A 20,500-nucleotide genomic window follows, 5' to 3' on the forward strand; every position below is an offset into this window, starting at 1 on the left:
TATTTTCACATTAAAAGGAAGAGAAGGATGAGAAATATACAATCCCACTAAAATAACAAATTAAAAATTTATATATATAGATTATATAAGTACAAAAAATAGAATTCAGCGCTATTTTAAAAATATTTCAACATATTTTAATAATATTTAGTAACATTATACCTAAACAACACTTGAATTCTATGAAATCTATTTTATATATACTAAACAATATAATATAATAGTTTAAAGTTTGATTTTAAATTTAATTAATGTATATACGATAAAACTTCAAAGAAAATTTTGTAAATTAACAATTCTATAATTTAATAAAATATTATAGTCTCAACAGTATTAGTTTATAGAGTTTTTACTGTATACATATATATGGAAGTTTTGAATTACTTTTAAAAGCTCAAAATTCTATAAATTCTCATAAAATACAAAATAGTCATTTGTATCTGTCTCTTTACAAAAAAAAATATTGTTTCTTTTGAACAATTTTTGATTGTTATACATAGCTTTGTGGATCCACAACCAAAATCATTAGATCTTGTTTCGGATTTACCATCTCTTATGGTTCATTCTATTTTTCATTTTAAAATGAATTAACTCGATAAGAGAGTGGTATTATAATTAATGGTACTCAATTTTAGAGTAGAAAATAGAGTGATGAACATAAAGTTAATAGATTATTCTATTTATAGACTAAATCCATTTTTACACTATTATATAGTAGAAATAGAGTATCATTGGAACATTTTTATTCTAATCTCTATTTTAAAGTAAAATAGATTAAGGTTGGAGACGCTTTCAGAAGAACATAAATAATCTGAATGAAAGTCATGGCTATATGAAAACTATCTAACAATTAGACAGATATGTAACAACAGTTATATATAAACAATAAAAAATCATATATGATATAGAAAACACGTTTATTTTTATATATGAAAGAAATATTTGTACTTCTTGATATGAAATAAATATAGGATACATATTTTGATATGATTAAGAAGACCATGGAAAACAGCAAGGAGGGCCTCCATCACGTCTAATACGACATGGACCTGATTCAGATATGTACCAAATACATTCACTGCATATTCCACACTTACTTCTTGAATTATCGTCTCTATCTGCTCTAAAGATATCAAAAGTTCTAACAATTCCAGGCCACGAGAAAACACAATTATAATTCGTTGTTTTAAATAGATTAACACGAAATCTGAAACCGAAACTTTGGTTAATTAGGACCGATCTAACACCCAAATCTGTCTCTTTGTTCGTACAGTGGACGAGCAATCCAAACTGTGCGACCAGTTTGTTAGTGATCACAACATGTTTAGGTGAGAACGGCAGTATCCCATCGACCGGTGAAATGTTTCCAAATGATAACGAAGTTTTCAGGATAGTTAGAAATGTTATTAGAATGAAAATAAAGTGGATGTTTGATGAGAAAGCCATGTTTCACTGGTTTGTTATATGCTTATGTTTTCTTATGAAATAGTATTTATACAATAAAGCAGTTATTATATATCCTTAAATACTCTACTCTTTTTTATGGGGATGCCAGATTTTGAAAGATGTGAAGATCTGAAAGTGATAGTTATCAATACAATTAAAACAACAGCTTTTTTTTTTACATCCCCATAGATTTTCAAAATATTTACAGGACTACCACTGTTTTTAATTTAAAATCGTATTTATTATTTATTTAAACTAACAACTAAATTTCCTATAACTAATCCACATGAAAAAAAATTATTATAAGAGAATATCTTTTTAGAAATATCTTTGATTTGTTTTCCTTAAGTAACTAAATATCAATATATTATAAATCTTAAATTCCCTAGCTAAATAGATGTATATGATTCTTTTTTCTTAGGATGTACGTATGTATCTATTATATGTCCGAGTAACAATTTTTTTTCTTTGAACAAAAAATTGTATAATTTACTTATATATATTTTTAATTACGTATCAATACTATTATAACACAAGAACTTTTTATCTACTTCAAGTAGTCTAGGCTGAACCATAAAATTTAGTTAATTTCCTATTATTTCTCTTACTTAGTTGTTATTAAATATATACCATATCTAATAGATTATTTTAATATTTTTCAAAATAAGATCTCTAAAAGATATTATTAAGTATCTCTTTAAGATTTTATTTTAATAATTTTTTTATTTAAAATATAAATATATATTTCTTTTAATATTTACTTTTAAATATTAAAATTCGTAATTAATATTAACTACAATTATAAACAAATATTAATTCATTTTTTACATATAGAATAAGAAATAAATTTTCTATAATTTTTATATAATTTATATTCATAATTAAATTATTCCACCAATTAATAAATGTAAAGTAACTTAATCCATTTATTAACTATATTATAAATTATTAAATTAAATAATAACATATATTCATGATTTGTACAACATATATCAACTTATTAAAGCTAAATATTAAAGTAAGATATGTAAAGTAATCAAAAATTTCTTATTATAGTATACACATTTAAATTATAATATTAAAAATAATTCTATATATATATATATATATCAAGCATGGGACAGATTGAATGACTTATAGTAAATTTATATAATAAAAAAAACAAATTTGACCAATATAAATTAATAAATTTGTATTTAAATTGAAGCTTTAAAATATAAGTAAAATTAATATCAGCGGGTTATGTAAATGAATTATCTTATTTTCATAAAAAAATATTTTTATAAAAATACTATGCATAAAATTTATAATTTTAAAATATATATTTGATAAAATAAATATTAATAGCTAGCTATTATTAATATGTATTGATATGATGGAACAAGTTATTACATATATTTTAAAAAATGCTATACACAAACATATAAATTAAATTTCATTATTATATGAGAACAAATTATAGAAAATGTTTTATATTTCCAGAAAAAGTTACAAACCAACATTATACCTACGGGTCAAGATCTAGAACAGACAAATATGATTACAAAGAAACGGGCATAGGATTACAATACAAAACACCGAGCATATATCGAGTCAACTATGAAATTGCTATTATTTTATAAAAACGATTTTGATTAAAATTTATACACAGATATGATTACAAAGAAATACATAAATATGAAAACTGAATTTAAAAAAAAACAAAAATATACCCGCCCTTTTAAAGGGCGGGTCAAAATCTAGTCAATACTATTAAAATATCACTGACAATTAACCTTGCTATTACATTATATATATTTAGGATTTTGCCATTAGTTTTTTGAAAAATATTTCCTATCCTAAATGATACTTCTATCCTATTAAATTTGGTCAACACATACAATTATTTGAATCTTAGAGTCAGATTTCTTTCATGTATGATATTTTAAATGAATCAATACAATTAAAACATTACTAACAATTAGTCTTACTATAACACGTTAAATTTAGGATTTTTTAAATTAAAATTTTAAAATATTTTCTTTTAATTAATGACACTTCTTATCTATTAAAATAAAATTCATGATTTCTTTCATTTATGATATTTTAAATGAACTTTCTACTAAAATGTTGTTTCCTTATTTCATTATATTTTCATGATAAAATCCTAACAATATATTTTTATTCTTTCAAAATGTTATTAGATTTAAGATAACCATTTATAATCTAATTAATAATAATGAGATTTAATTATTTTAGAGTTATTAACAGTATATGATCTAATTAATAATAATACCAATAAATAATTAAAATACAATAATATTAAAATTATCATGCTAATAAATCGAGTCAAATATTAAAAAATCCTACACTATTTTATTTGCGTAGTAAAACTTTATTATTATTAATTAGATTATACATTATACATGTATATGTATATATATATATAATATATACATATATATATATATATATATTGTTTTAACATATATGTTTTGATAAATATATAAGACTGTTAAATTTAATATTATAGATTTAACGATATACTGGTTTTATAATAAATAAATTTTGATATATATATATATATATATATGCCATAATGTATATGAAAAATATATTATCTTAGTGCATAGGCACATGTGTAACACAAAAATATATAGTCAACTACTTTAGTGCAAAATATCTATACATTCATTTATCTGTTATTAACTAAATATTTTAAATTGAAATATATGATAATATCAAATTTAGAATATAAATAAAGATAAATGAATAATTTAAATCAGGATTGTTTAATATTTGAATCAATTTTATTAAAATATGGATATTAATTGAAATATCGATAAAATAATCACAACTATAAATTAAAATTTAATTTATAAGTCATAATAAATCCAAATCTACAAATTAGGAAAACCAAAACTAAAGTATCCCATAAAATTATCATATCTGTCTTATAAGTGAATAAATATTGGAATATTTCTATAAAAGTTTTCTAAAAATTTTAGTATAATTTTTTTTTGTTTAATATATAATAAAAACAAACAAAATTTTTCATTTTCTTTGGGTTTGGGGCAGTGTTTTCAAAACCGGACCTGCTAACGAACCGGAATTGTTTTGGATCATGGGTCATTGGCGTTGGACCGGGTTTGAACCATGTCCGATCGAGTTTAATTGATTTAAACTGAATTTAATGATATTTTGTAAATAATATGCATATTCTTAAAAAATAAATCATATCAAATCAAATGTTTAAATAGTCATAATGTTTAGAAATTTTTTAAAATAACAATTAAAATGTAACAAAATAATAAAATATTTTAACAGTTCAAGTTAATATCAATATGAAAAGCACATTCAATATGTAACAAAATAAATCTTCATCACCTTTTAATAATATTATATACACAAATGTAAATGTTTCAATTGTTAAAGTCTTCAAAACAAGTGATCAAAAAATAAAATTTTAACAAAGTGAGAAGTAGACAAAAACATTATCTTGACGAGTATACTAAAATTTATGAGTTTTGTAATTTATTAATAGTAAAGATGTCAAAAGAGAAAGACGAGAGGAAATACTTTATTAATATTTAATAAATAGTATTTTTACTAAAAAGAAGAAATTAATTGTTCATTAGTAAAATTTTGGTCTATATACGAACTGGGGTTTAGCCGGTGCATTGGATTTCTGGTTCTCGGATTTTTGACGGTTCAATAAAGACTTATAACTGGTTCAAATTTAGTTGGATTTGGTATTAACCCAACCCATATTATTTTCGATTTCATGGTTTAACCCGTTCCGACCACCGGTCCACGTTAAAAACACTGGTTGTGGGGCGTACTTCCTAACCCAGTGAGAATTTAGTAATGAGCATCTTTCTCCCTGGAGGAGGAAACCCTAGTATACACCTTAGGAAAATAATAACTAAACAAAAAGTTTCATTTTTCTGAAACTGATTTGCAGTATTCAGTTTCTTACCATTTATTTTTGTGGTTATATCTAGTTAACTTACTTCCAATTGTAATAGTTAAATATCCAAATATTTCAATAATTATATTTTCATATCTCGCGTTTGTCCTATATAGCAATTGCTTAATAATCTATGATAATTTAGTTTGTACCAAATTTTTGTAGTCTCTCTATATTAACACACACACTAAATCTTGATAAAATTTCTAATGAACTTTGAATTAAATATTTTAGGTGTTGCAAGTGTTAAAATTATTTTTCATATAAAACAAATTATAATTTAAAAAAATTTTAAAACATAGCATATTGTTTTGATATGAAACAGGTATATTTGTGAAATATATGTATTAGTCGATCTACACAAGTATACTAAATGATATATTTTATAAACAAATACACAAAAATATTATCAGATGACAAATAATTTATGTACGATATAATTTTTCTTACTTGAATATCTAACAGCAATATCAACATTCAACACCACGGAAAAATAATTAACAAGAAAACTTTATCAATCTTAGACTTAATCATTTCAACACTGAAGAAGTATTTTATTTTAAATAATTGGTCTATAATAACAGGTACCATAAAATAACACAATACTAGATCTTGACCCGTCCGACCGGGCGGGTATTTATTTTATGTTTTTATTTTTTTAATATTAATTTATATATTTGTAATATTTAAATATAAATTTAGATTAAAATTAATCTTTGCAGTTATAATAAAAATTAAAATTAAAATTTTAATAAAACATTCTGCTATAAAATTTAATTTTCCTAATTAAAATAATATAGAGGTGGGTCTTAATTTTTTTCAATTCAAAAATTTTAGCATCCCTCAAAAACAAAGAAATAAATTTATAAATACATAAAATATACGAATATATTGGGAATTATAATTTCTATTAAAATAATTTTTTTAAGAAAAATAATGTTGAGCTGTTTTTGTTTATTTTTAGAGCTTGACCCGTAACCGTATAAATATTTTGCTTTCACTTTTAAATTTTTCTCTGTACTAATAGTATACTATATACATATATGTAAATTAAAATGTATTACATAATTGTTATATAACATTTTAAAATATAATAATTTTTATTATTACTTTAAAATAATTATATTTTGTTATTTAATATTTTATTATATCACAGTGTATCATATCAATAAATCTTATATTTATAACTAAATGGACTTATATTATGAAAGCATTATTCTAATAATATATGAATTAACTATTTTATATATTATTATATGTTGTATAAATTGATTATGATGTGTGATTTTTAATTTTATTATTTATTACTAATAAATATTAAAAATATTTATTAAGTTAATAAGAAATATATTAGAAAATCTATTTTGTTTAAGATTTTATTAAAGAAATCTATTATTTAAATTAGAAAAAACATTAAATGCTTAAATCTATTATTATTTAAATTAGGAAAGGACAAGCATACTTAAATATAGCTTCATTTAATAACTCAATGGCATGACAATGTAAATAAGTAGTAAATCTTAGGGTAAATCAATATTTGTACTTCTCTTTTAATAATATAGACTAGATCTTGACCCGTGCGACCGCACGGGTATTAATTTTCAGTTTTAGTTTTTATTTATTTATACTAAATAGTATATTTATAATATTTGATCGTTTTATATTGACTAAGCTAGGGATATGTATTTGGGTATTCACTTGAATTTGGTTAAAATTTATTCGGGTTTGAGATTTTCGAGTTTAAAGATTCTAGCTCTATTCGGGTATTTATAAACTTTGATTCTGATTTGATTTAGATCTTTGCGGGTTTGATAACCTGTTTAAATTATTTTAAAATTTTCAAAATTTATATATCTTTAAATATCTTTAAATCTAAAAAAAATATAACATGTAAATTTGAGTAATGTAAGCTAAAGTATCTAAATTAAAAATTAAAATAAATTTAACTTGAATATTTGGATGAAGAGTTAATATACATATATTTAAAATATTTTTGGTGTTTTGATTATTGTTTATCTACTTTAGATGTTTACTTTTGACTATTTTTTATATTTCAAATCAACTTAAAATAGCTTATATCTTGGATATTAACTCGAAAAATAGCTAACATATTGAAGTATATAAATATGATTTAAATACATTCGAATATCCGAAATATTTCGTTCGAATATGGTTTAGTTATGGTTCTCTATATACCAAAATGGTAAATCCGTTTGGATATTATCTAGTTTCGGTTCAAATTTGGTAATATTTTTTTTCGTTCAGATTTGTTCAATGAATAGTTGATATTATAATTTCCATGAATCGTTTGTCCAATAAAAATCTTTTGTCCATTAAACACATTAATCAAAGTGAAAAATGTATTTTTTTTAGAAATACTTGGGTTCACCCCTAGAGTGAACCTTTAGGTTCACCCAACCAATAAGATTTCGGTATTTCATATTCGGAATCTTTTAAAAAAAGAAATAAAATATTGCCAAGTTTTATTTTGAAATAAAAAATAAATAGAAAATAATAGTAGTCGCAAAAAAAGATTTTATATTTAAAATACCGCCAGCAAAACACTAAACCCTAAACTCTAAATCCTAAATCATAAACCTTAAATCCATGGTAAACCCTTGGATAAATCCTAAATCTTTGGATTTTTTAAAAAAATATTTTTAACACAATCAGCAAAACACTAAACCCTAAACCCTAAACCTTAAATACTAAACCGTAAACCCTTGGGTAAATCATAAACCCTTGGATAAATCGTAAACCGTAGGATTTAGAATTTATCCAAGCATCTTAGATTTACCAAGGGTTTTGGATTTACCCATGGGTTTAGGATTTAAGATTTAGGGTTTAGTGTTTGGCTGACAGTATTAAAAATATATTTTTTTAAACTTATTTTTGTTTGCAATTAATATTAATTTTTATTTTTTTTACTTTAAAAATATTAGTATAATTTGACAATATATTGTTTCCTTTTTTAAAAGATACTGAATATGAAATAACGAAATTCTATTGGTTGGGTGAACCTAAAGGTTCGCTCTAGGGGTGAACCCAAGAATTTCTCTTTTTTGAATTTGACATTGATTTAATTGAGAAGTTAATGAAGTGTATTTAATTCAAATTTAATTTTAGAAAACACATTAATGTAAGTGGAAAACAACATTAAAATAGGAAGTATTATTTAATTGTGTATTTAATTCAAATTTAATTTTGGAAAACACATTAATCAAAGTGGAAAAGACAACATTAAAATAGGAAGTATTATTTAATGTCAGTGGCATGGAAGTGTAAATAACATTTAAAACTAAGGGGCATTCTATATGTGTATTTCTCTTTTAATAATATAGATATTAGAAACTACACAGATCCACAGATACTATTACGGACTATGGTACATGCTTATATTCCAGAAAAAAAAACCACATAACTAGATCTTAATTGAACAAAATATATAGTGCCTGAAACTTGAAAGAGGATAAACAACTTGAGGATAAACCAGATATCGTTTTATGTTTCCAATTGGTGACACGAGGAATTAGAGTTGAAGTAAAACAAAAACTATAATTCGATTAACTTGGAGTAAAAATTATGTGATAAAATCTGTAGATTCATGTAATGGGTTCGCTGTAAAAATATGAGTTAATATATTTATAAAATTATTGACTGGTAACATTTTTGATATATAAGGTGCAGTATATATACATTCTTAAAAATATGAATACAATAATATTAATATTTTATTATAAATTTTAAAATAAATTAAACAAAGAGCAAAATATATTATATTAAATAACTAAATTAAAATTAAGGTAATATATTTTGTGTAGATTCTAACAAAAATATCTATATATTTATATAAAATTTTATGTTTGTAAAATTTTTAATTACTAAATAGAATTAGCAACTAAAATTACATGAACATTTTTGTTTAACTCAAATGGGATAAACATCTTTGTAATGAGTAAATAGTTATTTAAGTTCTCTTAAAAATATTTTATGAATTGCCAAAAGCTAAACATGAGAAAACAAGGGGTGTATAAAAGTTAAAATTGTTAAAAACTAAAAGTAACACAGAAGAAGTAACAGCTGTAAGCTCTTTACCACAAGAGTTGGAGGATCCAGTTATTTCTTATCATCTTCACCAATCGGATAAAAACTTGACGCAGAAGAATGTATTTTAAACTTAAATCTATATAGAAAAAAATATGTGCATCCCATGTTGTAATATTGTCAATCGTTTTTTTTTTGTAAAGGATTTTCAAATTAAAATTTATATGTAGTAGTACAAGGTATGAGTTTTCACCAATAAATTTGAAAACAAATTGCAACAAGCAAAAGATACAATAAAATCTTAGAATAAGATTCAACAATGAATCTGAGCAGATGACAAAATAGAAAGAAACAAATTATTGAATAAGATTCTCTCGGCCACGACGACCTCATTTGTCTTTTCCTTTAGCTTTAGTCCAATTCCATACCTTGGATTTTTTAGTTAGACTATACCTAGAAGTCTCCCCAACATCATCAAAACCTGTCCCTTTTTATATGACAACGGAATTTGAGGCTCCATACGAAATTGTTGACGGTAAGTGTGCGAGGAGAATAAAGACCAATGAACTGCTTTTGTTCAGAGCCTTGAGAGCTCCAAAATAGTTAATTTGATGGAATTTTTTCCATAACATGTGAGTGAACAGGAGCAGTGTTTCCAACTGCTAAAATAGGCAAAGTGTTTTCAAGTATTGAGCAAGAGGAAGAAAGTACCTCATGCGAATGAAAGACTGTAGTAGTAGTTTCAGTTTCAGAGGGTGCAGTGATGAATGATGAACAGAAGGTAAGAGTAATGTTCATAGATGATTGATGAACAGAAGGTAAGAGTGTGTTAGTCACGGGAAGAGCCCTGCATCAAGTAATTGATGTCCACCAATGGGACTTGATCATCTGGTTTATGATTTTCTATTGTTGCCAGATCAAAAATTTGAGATTCAGCAGAGAGGAGACACTCTTTTCTTTATGACCAAGAGTTCCACATCTCTCACAAGCACTTGGGATCCAAGAATACTCAACATCTACCAAATAGATATTACATTGCTTGTCCTCGAGAGCAATGAGTTTCTGAAAAGGTTTGTCTAGCTCGACTTCCACTGATTTTTTGCTTATCCCGTATTTGTTGGATCCAAGCGAGGTTTGTGAGTAAGCATTGATTCTCCCAGCCCTGAATTTATATGACTAATGCCTAATTTTGAGAAACATGAATCTGGAATGTTCTTAAGATTAACCCACATCGGTAAAGTAGAGATCTCAGGGACTTTGAATAAGTTAACATGTCTCTGAGGGGCTACAAATAGGAGACAATCATCAATATGCCATACTCCACGTTATATAAATCATTTACGAATACTGTCGAGGATAATATGGAGCAAGAAAGAAGATCCATGTAACTTACCTTACATTCACGACCGCATAACCTATTCAATACTGCATGAATGAGTCTGACAGTAGGACTTGAACACCTATATAACTGGCCAACTATGTATTCTTCCTATTTTCTGAGCAAAGTCTAAGAATTGTAGATGGAACTGTCACCTGAGGAAGACCATCCAAACGGTAAGTCGGCTCAGCAGCCTGAAAAAAATTTCTCGATGCTTGGCTCATACGAGCCGCCTATGGAAACCGAAGAGTACCATCTTATTTGAGTGCAGGAAGTGGAATATTCTCAACCGGTAGCTGCAACACAATTTTCTCAGGATGCCTTATATGTTCTTTCTTTTACTTCTGACCATTAAGAATAGCTTCACCGACTGAAGGTCAAAATGAAGCTAATTGACTTTTTACAGCCTCTAAGACACCAAACGTTGGAGTTGCAGGTTAAGGTGGAGTTGGAGCTGGGGTGAAATGGAGATTTTGACCATGTTCCCAAGGTAGGGACAAAAGCAGTTTCTTGAACAACTTCCTTGGAGTAGAATCAGAATCTGAATAATAGCTTCATCGGAGATTATCGGTGGTGGAACTTCATTAACGATGCGTGGAGATGAGTGAGATGGAGGTGGAGTACCGGTGGTAGCTGAGGCTGGTGAGTGGTCCAGGGGTTGATTTCGGAGATCATAGGAGGAGAAGTGTCAGAGATAATGGGAGGTGGAGTGAAGGTCTTGTCGGAGATTGCATGCATTTTGATTTTTTTTATTCTATTAGATTTTGTCTGGTTTAGTATTCTCTATTTCTAAATAAATATCACTTTAACATTTTTTATGGAGATTAAGAAATTTGTATAATTTACTAGTATATTCCTCTTTAATGTAAGATTAATTAAATAAGAATGATTTAAACAATAATCTATTGGTTATTCAAAATCGTAAAAGTTAGATTGAATGTATAAAATTACATTGAAATTGTAGAATAACAGTTATTTTGAAACAAAACTAAAAAATTAAAATAACATTTATTATGAAATAGAGAGAGCATTTTTTTTTGCTACCCATGCATTAATGATTTTAACTCAATTAATTTTTTATCTTACACCTCTATATATATTAAACTATTACATACATTTCATATTAGTTATTATATTATTATTTTTTAACTGGCTTTTATATTAAAAAAACAAACAGAGTTTACTGGGATACAACAGAGAAAAGCTATAAATAAAAGACATGGAAATTTAAATAGAAGAGAAGAGGGGAGGTCACAGTGGTTGTAGAACCACGGAAGTGATCAAAATAGCACAGCATCAGAAGGCTGCACTAACTCAGCGACAGGACCGGCGCAGAAGGCAAGCCACCCAAGCTATGGATTGGGGCATCCAAATTAATGGGGCATATTTTTAAAAAAAAAATTATTAATATCTATAAACTTGAATTCCTGTAGGGAAATCTTTAAGATCGACTACTTCAACACACTCATGAATCAAGTTCTAGTTTACTTGAAATCCAGAATTTAACAAATCCAAAGATATGAAAAAACTTTTGGATTTTTGCTTACTTTTAAAAAAAGTAGCAAATGCAAGTGAAGATATATTGATGACATCATACTTGAATTTGGAACCTTCTTTAAGGAATGGTACGCATTCAGACATAGTTGGTGATGTTTTCTTTTAATGAAAATAAAGATTATTCGATAACCAATACCCATAAAAATTCGAAAACCTGTTGAAGTGTTCGATTTTTTGAAAAAAATGGAAGATTATTATCAAAACATAGAAATTTTTTAACGTCTATTGTTGATCATTCCGGTGACGATCACCACAGCTGAATAAAGTATTTCAAAGTTGGAGTTGATAAAAAATTATTTACGGTCTATCATGTCACAAGAAAAGTTAAATGGATTGTTTATATTATCAATTGAAACGGAAATGATTGAAAGACTTGATTATATAAGTTTAATGGATAATTTTGTAAGAAAAATGTAAGAAGATCTATATTTCAACAATAATTATTTTTAATATCGCTATTTTTTATAAAAAGACTATGGACTTTGATTTTTTTTAATGAAAATTTAAGTTATTTTTGTGATCTTGATAAAATTTTTAAAAAGGCATAATTTTAAATTTTGGATTGGGGCATTATAAAAGGTTAGTCCGGCACTGCTCAGCGAAGACCAAAACACCACCAGACTTCGACCAAGATCAGATCCACAACTATACATAGCTGTCGACTTGTCTTTAGCCAGTCGGATGACTTCTCTAGATAAAGCGGAATGGGGTTTTGTAAGACCATTATGGTAACGAGCATTTCGTTCTTGCCAAATGAGATAGATCCATGCCAAAGATGGAGAATAGCCGCAAACTCCGCAGGAGTAGTAGTAACCGAAGAAAGCCACTGCAGAACAGATTCCCATTGGACAGGAGGATTAGTGAAACCCAAAACTCCAATGACAGTTTTCCACACTTGAGAAGAGTATGGACAGAAAAAAAACAGGTGGTCTCTAGATTAAGGTAAGACCCCACACATGAGACATCAGTTTTCCAAATCAAAACCCCAAGATATTAAACGATCCATTGTTGGATTCCGATTCAACATGAAGAGCCATGAGGTGATTTTGTGCTAATTTCATATTAATTAACAAAAATCCGACGTCTTCTAACTTCATACACTTTATTAGTTAGATATTAACAATTTCAGGAAAATATTTTTCAGTTATTCCTTAAGAAAAAAATGAATGCATGTACTGGGATAATCTTTACTTGTGAATCAACCATATGAGTGTCATGGATGCATGGCTGAGGAGTCTGCTTGAAACAGAGGGACTGAGAAGAATTGAAGAAGAGTTACTAAGAAATTACAGTGTAAGGTTATGGACTCACTCCAGCTTCTTTTTATTTTATGGAACTCCACCTTCATTCATCAACAACTGGTGTATCCCAAATAAAAGTCGCCTTCAAGCTGATAGGAAAGAGATGGCCGAGTCATGGGGCTTTTGTTTTAAAAGCAGTAGATGCAAGCTTGAGAGTATCTTGCCTGTTACTAACCAAGAGATTGTAGAGCTAGGGATGGGTGTTGAGACACGCGTAGATGCAAGGCACCTTATTGAGGAGTTTATGAAGAGATATATAACTCAAGAGACGTATGAGGAGATGGGGAAGGAACTGTAGACAAATCTTTCGTAACTGTAGAAACTAATTGTTTGTAGGAATCATCCAAAGATATGTGTTATTACAACTACAATCAAATGGGAGTAACACTTGTTTGTTGAAAATGATCTGTAAACAATCAAATGGGAATAACAACAATTGTCATCATGTATAAAAAGACTGGAACTTGCATAAAAAGAAAAGGGTGATGGAGAATCTATTCGTCTATCCAATGATCCTGATTAGTACTACCTCCAGGTTTGTCCTGAAGCAACACATCTTTCTGCTGTTTCAACTGGTTAACTAGCCTGCGGACGCTAGGAGGATCCGCAGGTGCTTTCTTCTCTTGAGTTTGCATCTCCTTTTTGGTACTAAGATAGGGTTTAGGAGGCGGAGCCTTGTCTTGCAGAAGAGCAAGCTCCTTTAGGCGCTTGTATGCTTTCTTCTTTTCCTTTCTCTCCGCAAGATACTCCATCTGATAAAAAACATTTCCAGTGTTCAAGGAACAGCATCATCAGCAACAGTATAACGATTTTTCTATCTACTCAAATGCACATTTAGTAACAAAAGATCAGTAAAATGTGAAAAGAAAGCACATACATTAGCTACAGACATGGCGTCATCCTCGCTGATGCCATTTTTGGTCAGTTCAAGAACCCGGCAACCAGAAAAGCGTGCTGGATCTGGAATAAACGCCGAAACCCTATAGGGATTGAAGATGGTGAAGCATTATATAAACCAATAGTATTAGAGATACATGTAAAAAGAACCACATGGAGAGACACAAGATGGGAAGCATTATATTAGAGATACATCCACAGCGAATGAAACATGAAACTCTCCCACTGAATCAGAATTGAAGAGAACGACATAGACTAGTGCAAGACACAAGAGATTAAGCCAGAACTAACTGTTTAGAATCAAATATATATATATATATATATATATATATATATAAGGACAAGGTTAAAAAGAAAAAGTTCAAAAAGGCATTGACCAAAGCATATCAGGTAGACTAGAGATGCAATGTAATAAAAAGATGGAGACTTTACTTGTTGGGGTCGACGAGTTTAGCTTCAGGATGCTTACGAGCGAATCTGCGAACGTAGGGATCTTCAGGGAGAACAATCTTCTTGAGGTTCCCATTAGAGCGAGGGAAGACAGGAGGTGGTGATCTGCCATTAAGATCATGAATGAATCCTAAGTATGTACAAGATCTCAACTTTCTAATGCAATCGTAACCGAAACAGCAACAGTAACGATGAATCAATAAGGATCAAGCCGAATCATTTCATCGAGCAAAAGAGAGAGAGTTACGCTTCCATGGCTTTAAGCCAAACAGGCTCTCTTGTAGCGAGCCCACCAACAAGCCTCCTGGTTTTGGAAAGTAAATCTCCTTTCATCCACGACATTGTTGCTTCACCTGACCTTTTGCTTCTTCGCCTTGATCTGTAACACGAGCCACGACGACGAGGGTTTAGAAATGGCTCGTATCGGTTAAGGATCTCATCCATCACCTAAATAATTTCGGTTCAAGAGTCGGTATCTCTCGATTCTGCTGGTATCGGTTACGGTTTCACATAATTATCAGCCCCTACCTCCTCGCATTGGAGACGACGCCGTTTCTCTGTTCATTGTATCGGTTAAAAGCTCATTCATGGTTATGAATCAAACCGGGTACATCACCTAATAAGTTCGGTCTAACTAATAAAAAGGTCTTGTGGAAACGACACCGTTTTGGTGTTCATTATATGATTATATCTCTGGTTGATCTCTCTCGAGTCTGTAGAGAAGTGGAACAATGGCGTTGAGAGTGACATCGCTAAAACGCGCCGCCGTTGAGTCATGCCGCATATTCCAAACCCGAAGTTTGAGCCACGCCGCGTCAATGCCACCGCCTTTGAACAGCGCCGTCGATCTACCATTCGCTATTCCGCCGCCGATCTCACCCGAGTTCGATCAGAATCAACCGGGTTCGATCGAGGAGAAGAGATTCGGTTTTAGGGTGCCTGATTTTGGATTGAGTGGATCCATGGAGCTAATGGCTGTTCCCAAGAAGAAGGTTCGGGAACTCTTAATCAGTTTCAGGGTTTTTCTAGGGGTTACCAGTTAAACCAGAATCAAATGAAAGCTGTTGTTGCTATTGCAGGTTTCTAAACACAAGAGAGGGATACGAAATGGGCCCAAGGCTCTTAAGCCTGTTCCTGTCATCATCCGTTGCAGGTACTTGATTTCCTTCTCTTTTCGCTTCTTGATCTAGCCCGTAGCTTTTGTCAAGGATTTTTCTTATGTTAGTTATTCTAGGCTGTCAGCTACAATGATAGCCGTATATGCTTCCTGATTTAGTGACATGTCCTTGTTATCACTTACACATGTTTCCTTCTTTCTCATCTCATTTTATACCTGCACACTATTGTGTTTGCAGGAGTTGCGGGAGAGTTAAGCTGCCACATTTCTTTTGTTGCAGCGGTGAGCGAGGAAACCCTAGTGAGCAAGGCAATTAGATCAACTATTCCAAGATTTCCTTTTATGATTTGTCACTTGTTGGATGTTTAGAGGAAAAATATATCTTGGCTTTCTTAGTCGAGTGATACTATACACTTGGTTGGTTGTGTCGAATTATTTGGGCTTTTTCTTGCAAAATCATGTTATTCTCATTGTTTGTTGCAAAGTCTAAGCCAAGCTCATTTGTATTATATGTGTGTTCTTAGACTCAAAACGAATAGCTACATTTACAAAAGACTGAAAGAGTAAATAAGCTCTTCTTATAATAGGCTCGCCGTCTGACTAGCAATCGATGCTCTGTTAGTTCTTGGAATGATCACAGTTCTCTGGTAGGGTTATGGATCTTTGTTGGAGTCTGATTTGCCACATTGGTGACTGGAACCATGCTTTTTTCAGTTGCTTTGGTTTCCTCAAATGCCAGAGCACAGAGCACAGCGGTAACCAAATAAGAAAATTGAAACTTTACATGTTTGAAAAAAACCTGGAGTAGAACGAAACTAATAGCTAATTATTTCGAACTTCTTCTTGGTCGTAGTTGAATGGTGACGGAACTGATGTGAATGCTCGCTTCCTCACTTTTTTCAAATGTTGGTTCACTAACCTGTGTTCACAACAACCCCCCACAAACTCAAGTAAAAGTAATGATCTTTGAGGAGCGTTTATCGATTGTTTCTTGGTCAAGACGCTACCTTAAGATCTCGGTAATAGCAAGAATAGCAACCATTGTTTCTCTATCTAAATCGATATCCAGCACTGTCTGCAACTATACAACCTTTAAACAACGTTTATGGCCTGCAACAAAGAGAGGAGAGAAAACAAAACCTTTTTTTTTTTTTTTGAAACACAGACATTCATTAAATCAAACGAAACAGATTTAAGGTGGAGCGCATTGCTCAACACCTACACTTAAACATTGTTTAGCAAGCAAATCAGCTGCCATGTTATTTTCCCTAGAAATCCATACAAAAGCAATAGAAACAAAGCTTGTCGAAGTGCAGAGAATATCCGCAACGACACCATACAGCTCCGGTAAAGAGTTACCATTGTTGATGCTGTTTATCAGAAGTTTTGAGTCCGATTCACACCTGTTGTGTTGGAAACCCAACTTCTCCCATCAGAGGCGAGTGGACCTGTTGCGCAATTCCAGCGAACTGAAGTGGTTCCCCTGTTCTTGAGATGATGCAACCCATTCCTTTTTTTTGAAACTAATGCAACCCATTCCTGCAGTTAAAGAACTCACTTGCCACGCTGGGTCAGTCCGGAGGATGATTGTATCTGCATTAGGCAATGGCACTATAGGTAGAGGGTGCTTTGTCGTACTGGGAGGAGGTCGGATAGTCTGTCCTCGTTCCCATTCTCTGGCTGCCGAAATTGCTTTAGACAGAACATCCATCGGTGTAGTAAGATGCCCTTCAAACACCAGTTTGTTCCTGGCTTTCCATAATTCCCAAAGAATCCATGGCGCTAGATGACCAGTGGCGATTCCTGGAGGTGGTAAGCAGGGTTGTGTTGCGATGCTAGCCCAATACACATCCAAACAAAACCTAAATCTTTCACTTATGCGATAGAATGCTTGATGAATTCCATAAAGTAATTAAACAATATAAAATTAATACTTCAGCCATAACAGTTAAACAAATTGTCAAAGTTTTATCATTTTTATTGGGTATACTGTATACCAATCAGTGATTTTTTCATTATATTTGATTTGTTGAGCATGCAAAACCATTATATACATTTTTGTCAAGAAACTTGTTTGTGTAAAAGGTTTCTTGTCATTCATCCTAGGTCAAAGACATCATTATATATTCGTACAATGTTTCCTAAACATAAGGAAGAGATATACCAGTGACAAAAAAAAAGGAAGAGATATACATATTAACATATTTGTAAGATATCAAAGATATGTCAATAATACATATACTAGGTGATGACCTGCGCCTTGCGCAGGGTGAATGTACTAAAAGAGATTATAAATTTTAATCTATAAATACTGAAAAGGTAAAAGAAAAATGGCATATTATATACATAGTTTAGGTTAGCAGAAATAATGTTTGATATACATATTAATGCAAAGAAAAATAATTTGGGATTGTATTTTTACTGAAGTTTTCAATAATTTTTTTATTGGAATATTCGAGTAACGATAATATTATTATAATTGACAAAAAAATAATTATATTATTATCGAAGTTGTATCGTTATATTTTATTAAAATTATACAGGCTCCGGAATATATAAAAATAGTAAAAGAACAAAAATAAATTGAAGTAAATAATATTAGGTTGGAAATATAAAAAAAAAGAAATAAATAATATGAATTTTGAAATTTAGTGGGTTGAGTAGACTCATATTTGTAAAAAGAGACCCATTACTGAATATTAATATCTATTATGACTTAAAATACATATGATTTTCTTAAATTTTTCTTTTATTTTTAAAAGTGAGTTTTTACTAAAAAAGTGTAGAGAAAACACGATATAAGGGGTTACATTTCGGTATTAAAATGATATTCTCCTTAAACTTTATCAGAAAAAAATATATTAATTTCCATGTTTTTTAATGTCTATCATCATTTATGTTAATTTCGTAATAAAAAAGTTACATGACAAAAATTAAGGGTTTGCAAGTAGAAGTAAAATAGCAGAAATGTAACTAAATTATTTTTTAAACTGCTTCTCTTTTAATAATAAGAGGATAATAAGAAGTAACAACTGTGCCGAACTTGTAAAGGTAAACACTTTCACTTCCATGTCTTAAGCTAGATTTCCATATGCAGCGCACTTAATTTCGAAGAACCTGTTATTATTTGAATATAGTCAAGTATTTAGTATGTTCCTTTATAACTCTACAAAGTTAACAAAAAATGAGAACATATCGTATAATGATTTAAGAAAACTCCATTCTCTGTTGTTCAATTAGTTCAATATCTCTAACACCTACCAAAGCCCCGTAGAGGTCTTACCACAATTTACAAACATTGTAACATCAGTTTAAAATAAAAAAATATATAAACAAAAGTCTAGTGAGCAGACTTAGCTATTTGAATTATGTATAATAATAGAGAAGACTGACTTAACATACTGATAGAGAACTTAGGAGGAACTAAACCATGTAGGATGTCAGGAAAGTTTGAAAAACAACAACAGGCAACATCAAACGGAAATATGTGCTTCGTTCAAACAACAGTCCACGTAGAATGTTAGGAAAGTAGACGTCGCCTTTTGGATCTTTTTTTTTAGGTTGCAACGTTTATAGGTTTCTGGTAGTTTGTGCTTCTTATTGGCTGAGATCAAAGTGTTTATATAGTACTCCTAAGCAGTGATGCAAAAGCTAAATATAAAAATGAGAAAATTTCGGCTTAAGTGATTCATTATTCACTCTTGCATTATAGGAAACTTTCATTTAGTCAATAATAATATCTATCGAGGATGCAATTAGATCGTTACGATACATCCCACATTTACTTTAGCTCATGAATAAAAATGAACAAAACTTAGGTTCACTCTCTAGGGTGAACCTCTACATTCATTCATCAATAAGATTTAGTTATTTAAGATTTGATATCCTTAAAAAAAGAAAACTAAATAATAAGAATTTAGTGAAATAAAATTATGTTTTTAGATAAATAAAAAATAGTAGTAATGATAGAAAAAAGTTTTTTTGTTTAATATTAATAAATTTGTCGATAAATACTAAACCCTAAACCCTAAACCCTAAATTTTAAATACTAAACCCTAGACCCTCTGGGAAAACCTGAAACCCTGGGGAAAGCCTGAACCCCTGGGGAAAGCCTGAACCCTTGGGAAAAACCTGAACCCTTGGACAAATCCTATACCCTAAACCCATAAATTTAAACCAAACCCTAAATCATAAACTAAATCCTAAACCTTAAAACCCTAAATCATGACCTCTAATAGTAAACTCGAAATCCTAAATTTCAAAATGATTTATGGTTTATGATTAAGGATTTAGGATTTAATATTAGTCCAGGAGTTTAGGGTTTAGGGTTTCGTGTTTAGAATTTAGGGTTTAATATTATG

General features: G+C 29.5%; 3 protein-coding genes across 3 annotated transcripts; 1 reads left to right on the forward strand and 2 right to left on the reverse strand.

The window, feature by feature from the left end:
- Positions 1-990: 990 nt before the first annotated feature.
- On the reverse strand, positions 991-1,446 carry LOC108811159 (S-protein homolog 5-like). The gene has a single exon (XM_018583203.1). It carries the CDS (start codon positions 1,444-1,446, stop codon positions 991-993), a length of 456 nt encoding a protein of 151 aa, XP_018438705.1.
- Positions 1,447-13,989: 12,543 nt separating this feature from the next.
- Positions 13,990-15,504, reverse strand: LOC130495946 (uncharacterized). The gene is made up of 4 exons (XM_056987608.1): positions 15,270-15,504; positions 15,005-15,127; positions 14,553-14,655; positions 13,990-14,427 (listed from the first exon to the last, which is right to left on the reverse strand). Exons 1-4 carry the CDS (start codon positions 15,464-15,466, stop codon positions 14,170-14,172), a joined length of 681 nt encoding a protein of 226 aa, XP_056843588.1. The 5' UTR covers positions 15,467-15,504; the 3' UTR covers positions 13,990-14,169.
- A 209-nt stretch (positions 15,505-15,713) lies between these two features.
- LOC108809088 (uncharacterized) lies at positions 15,714-16,609 on the forward strand. Its single transcript, XM_018581214.2, has 3 exons — positions 15,714-16,014; positions 16,102-16,175; positions 16,378-16,609. The coding sequence occupies exons 1-3, from the start codon at positions 15,754-15,756 to the stop codon at positions 16,454-16,456; spliced, it is 414 nt and encodes a 137-aa protein (XP_018436716.1). The 5' UTR covers positions 15,714-15,753; the 3' UTR covers positions 16,457-16,609.
- Positions 16,610-20,500: the final 3,891 nt, after the last annotated feature.

The sequence above is a fragment of the Raphanus sativus genome, chromosome 6 (assembly GCF_000801105.2).
Source record: "Raphanus sativus cultivar WK10039 chromosome 6, ASM80110v3, whole genome shotgun sequence".
Lineage (NCBI taxonomy): Eukaryota > Viridiplantae > Streptophyta > Magnoliopsida > Brassicales > Brassicaceae > Raphanus > Raphanus sativus.

Excerpts from the sequence above, each read along its gene's own strand:
- LOC108811159 (XM_018583203.1), bottom strand. The coding sequence starts at position 1,446 with ATGGCTTTCTCATCAAACATCCACTTTATTTTCATTCTAATAACATTT.
- LOC130495946 (XM_056987608.1), bottom strand. The coding sequence starts at position 15,466 with ATGGATGAGATCCTTAACCGATACGAGCCATTTCTAAACCCTCGTCGT. Across the intron at positions 15,128-15,269 it reads TGGCTTAAAGCCATGGAAGC|ATCACCACCTCCTGTCTTCC; the intron begins GTAACTCTCTCT and ends TCTTAATGGCAG. Across the intron at positions 14,656-15,004 it reads AAACTCGTCGACCCCAACAA|GGTTTCGGCGTTTATTCCAG; the intron begins GTAAAGTCTCCA and ends CAATCCCTATAG.
- LOC108809088 (XM_018581214.2), top strand. The coding sequence starts at position 15,754 with ATGGCGTTGAGAGTGACATCGCTAAAACGCGCCGCCGTTGAGTCATGC. Across the intron at positions 16,015-16,101 it reads TGGCTGTTCCCAAGAAGAAG|GTTTCTAAACACAAGAGAGG; the intron begins GTTCGGGAACTC and ends TTGCTATTGCAG. Across the intron at positions 16,176-16,377 it reads CCTGTCATCATCCGTTGCAG|GAGTTGCGGGAGAGTTAAGC; the intron begins GTACTTGATTTC and ends TTGTGTTTGCAG.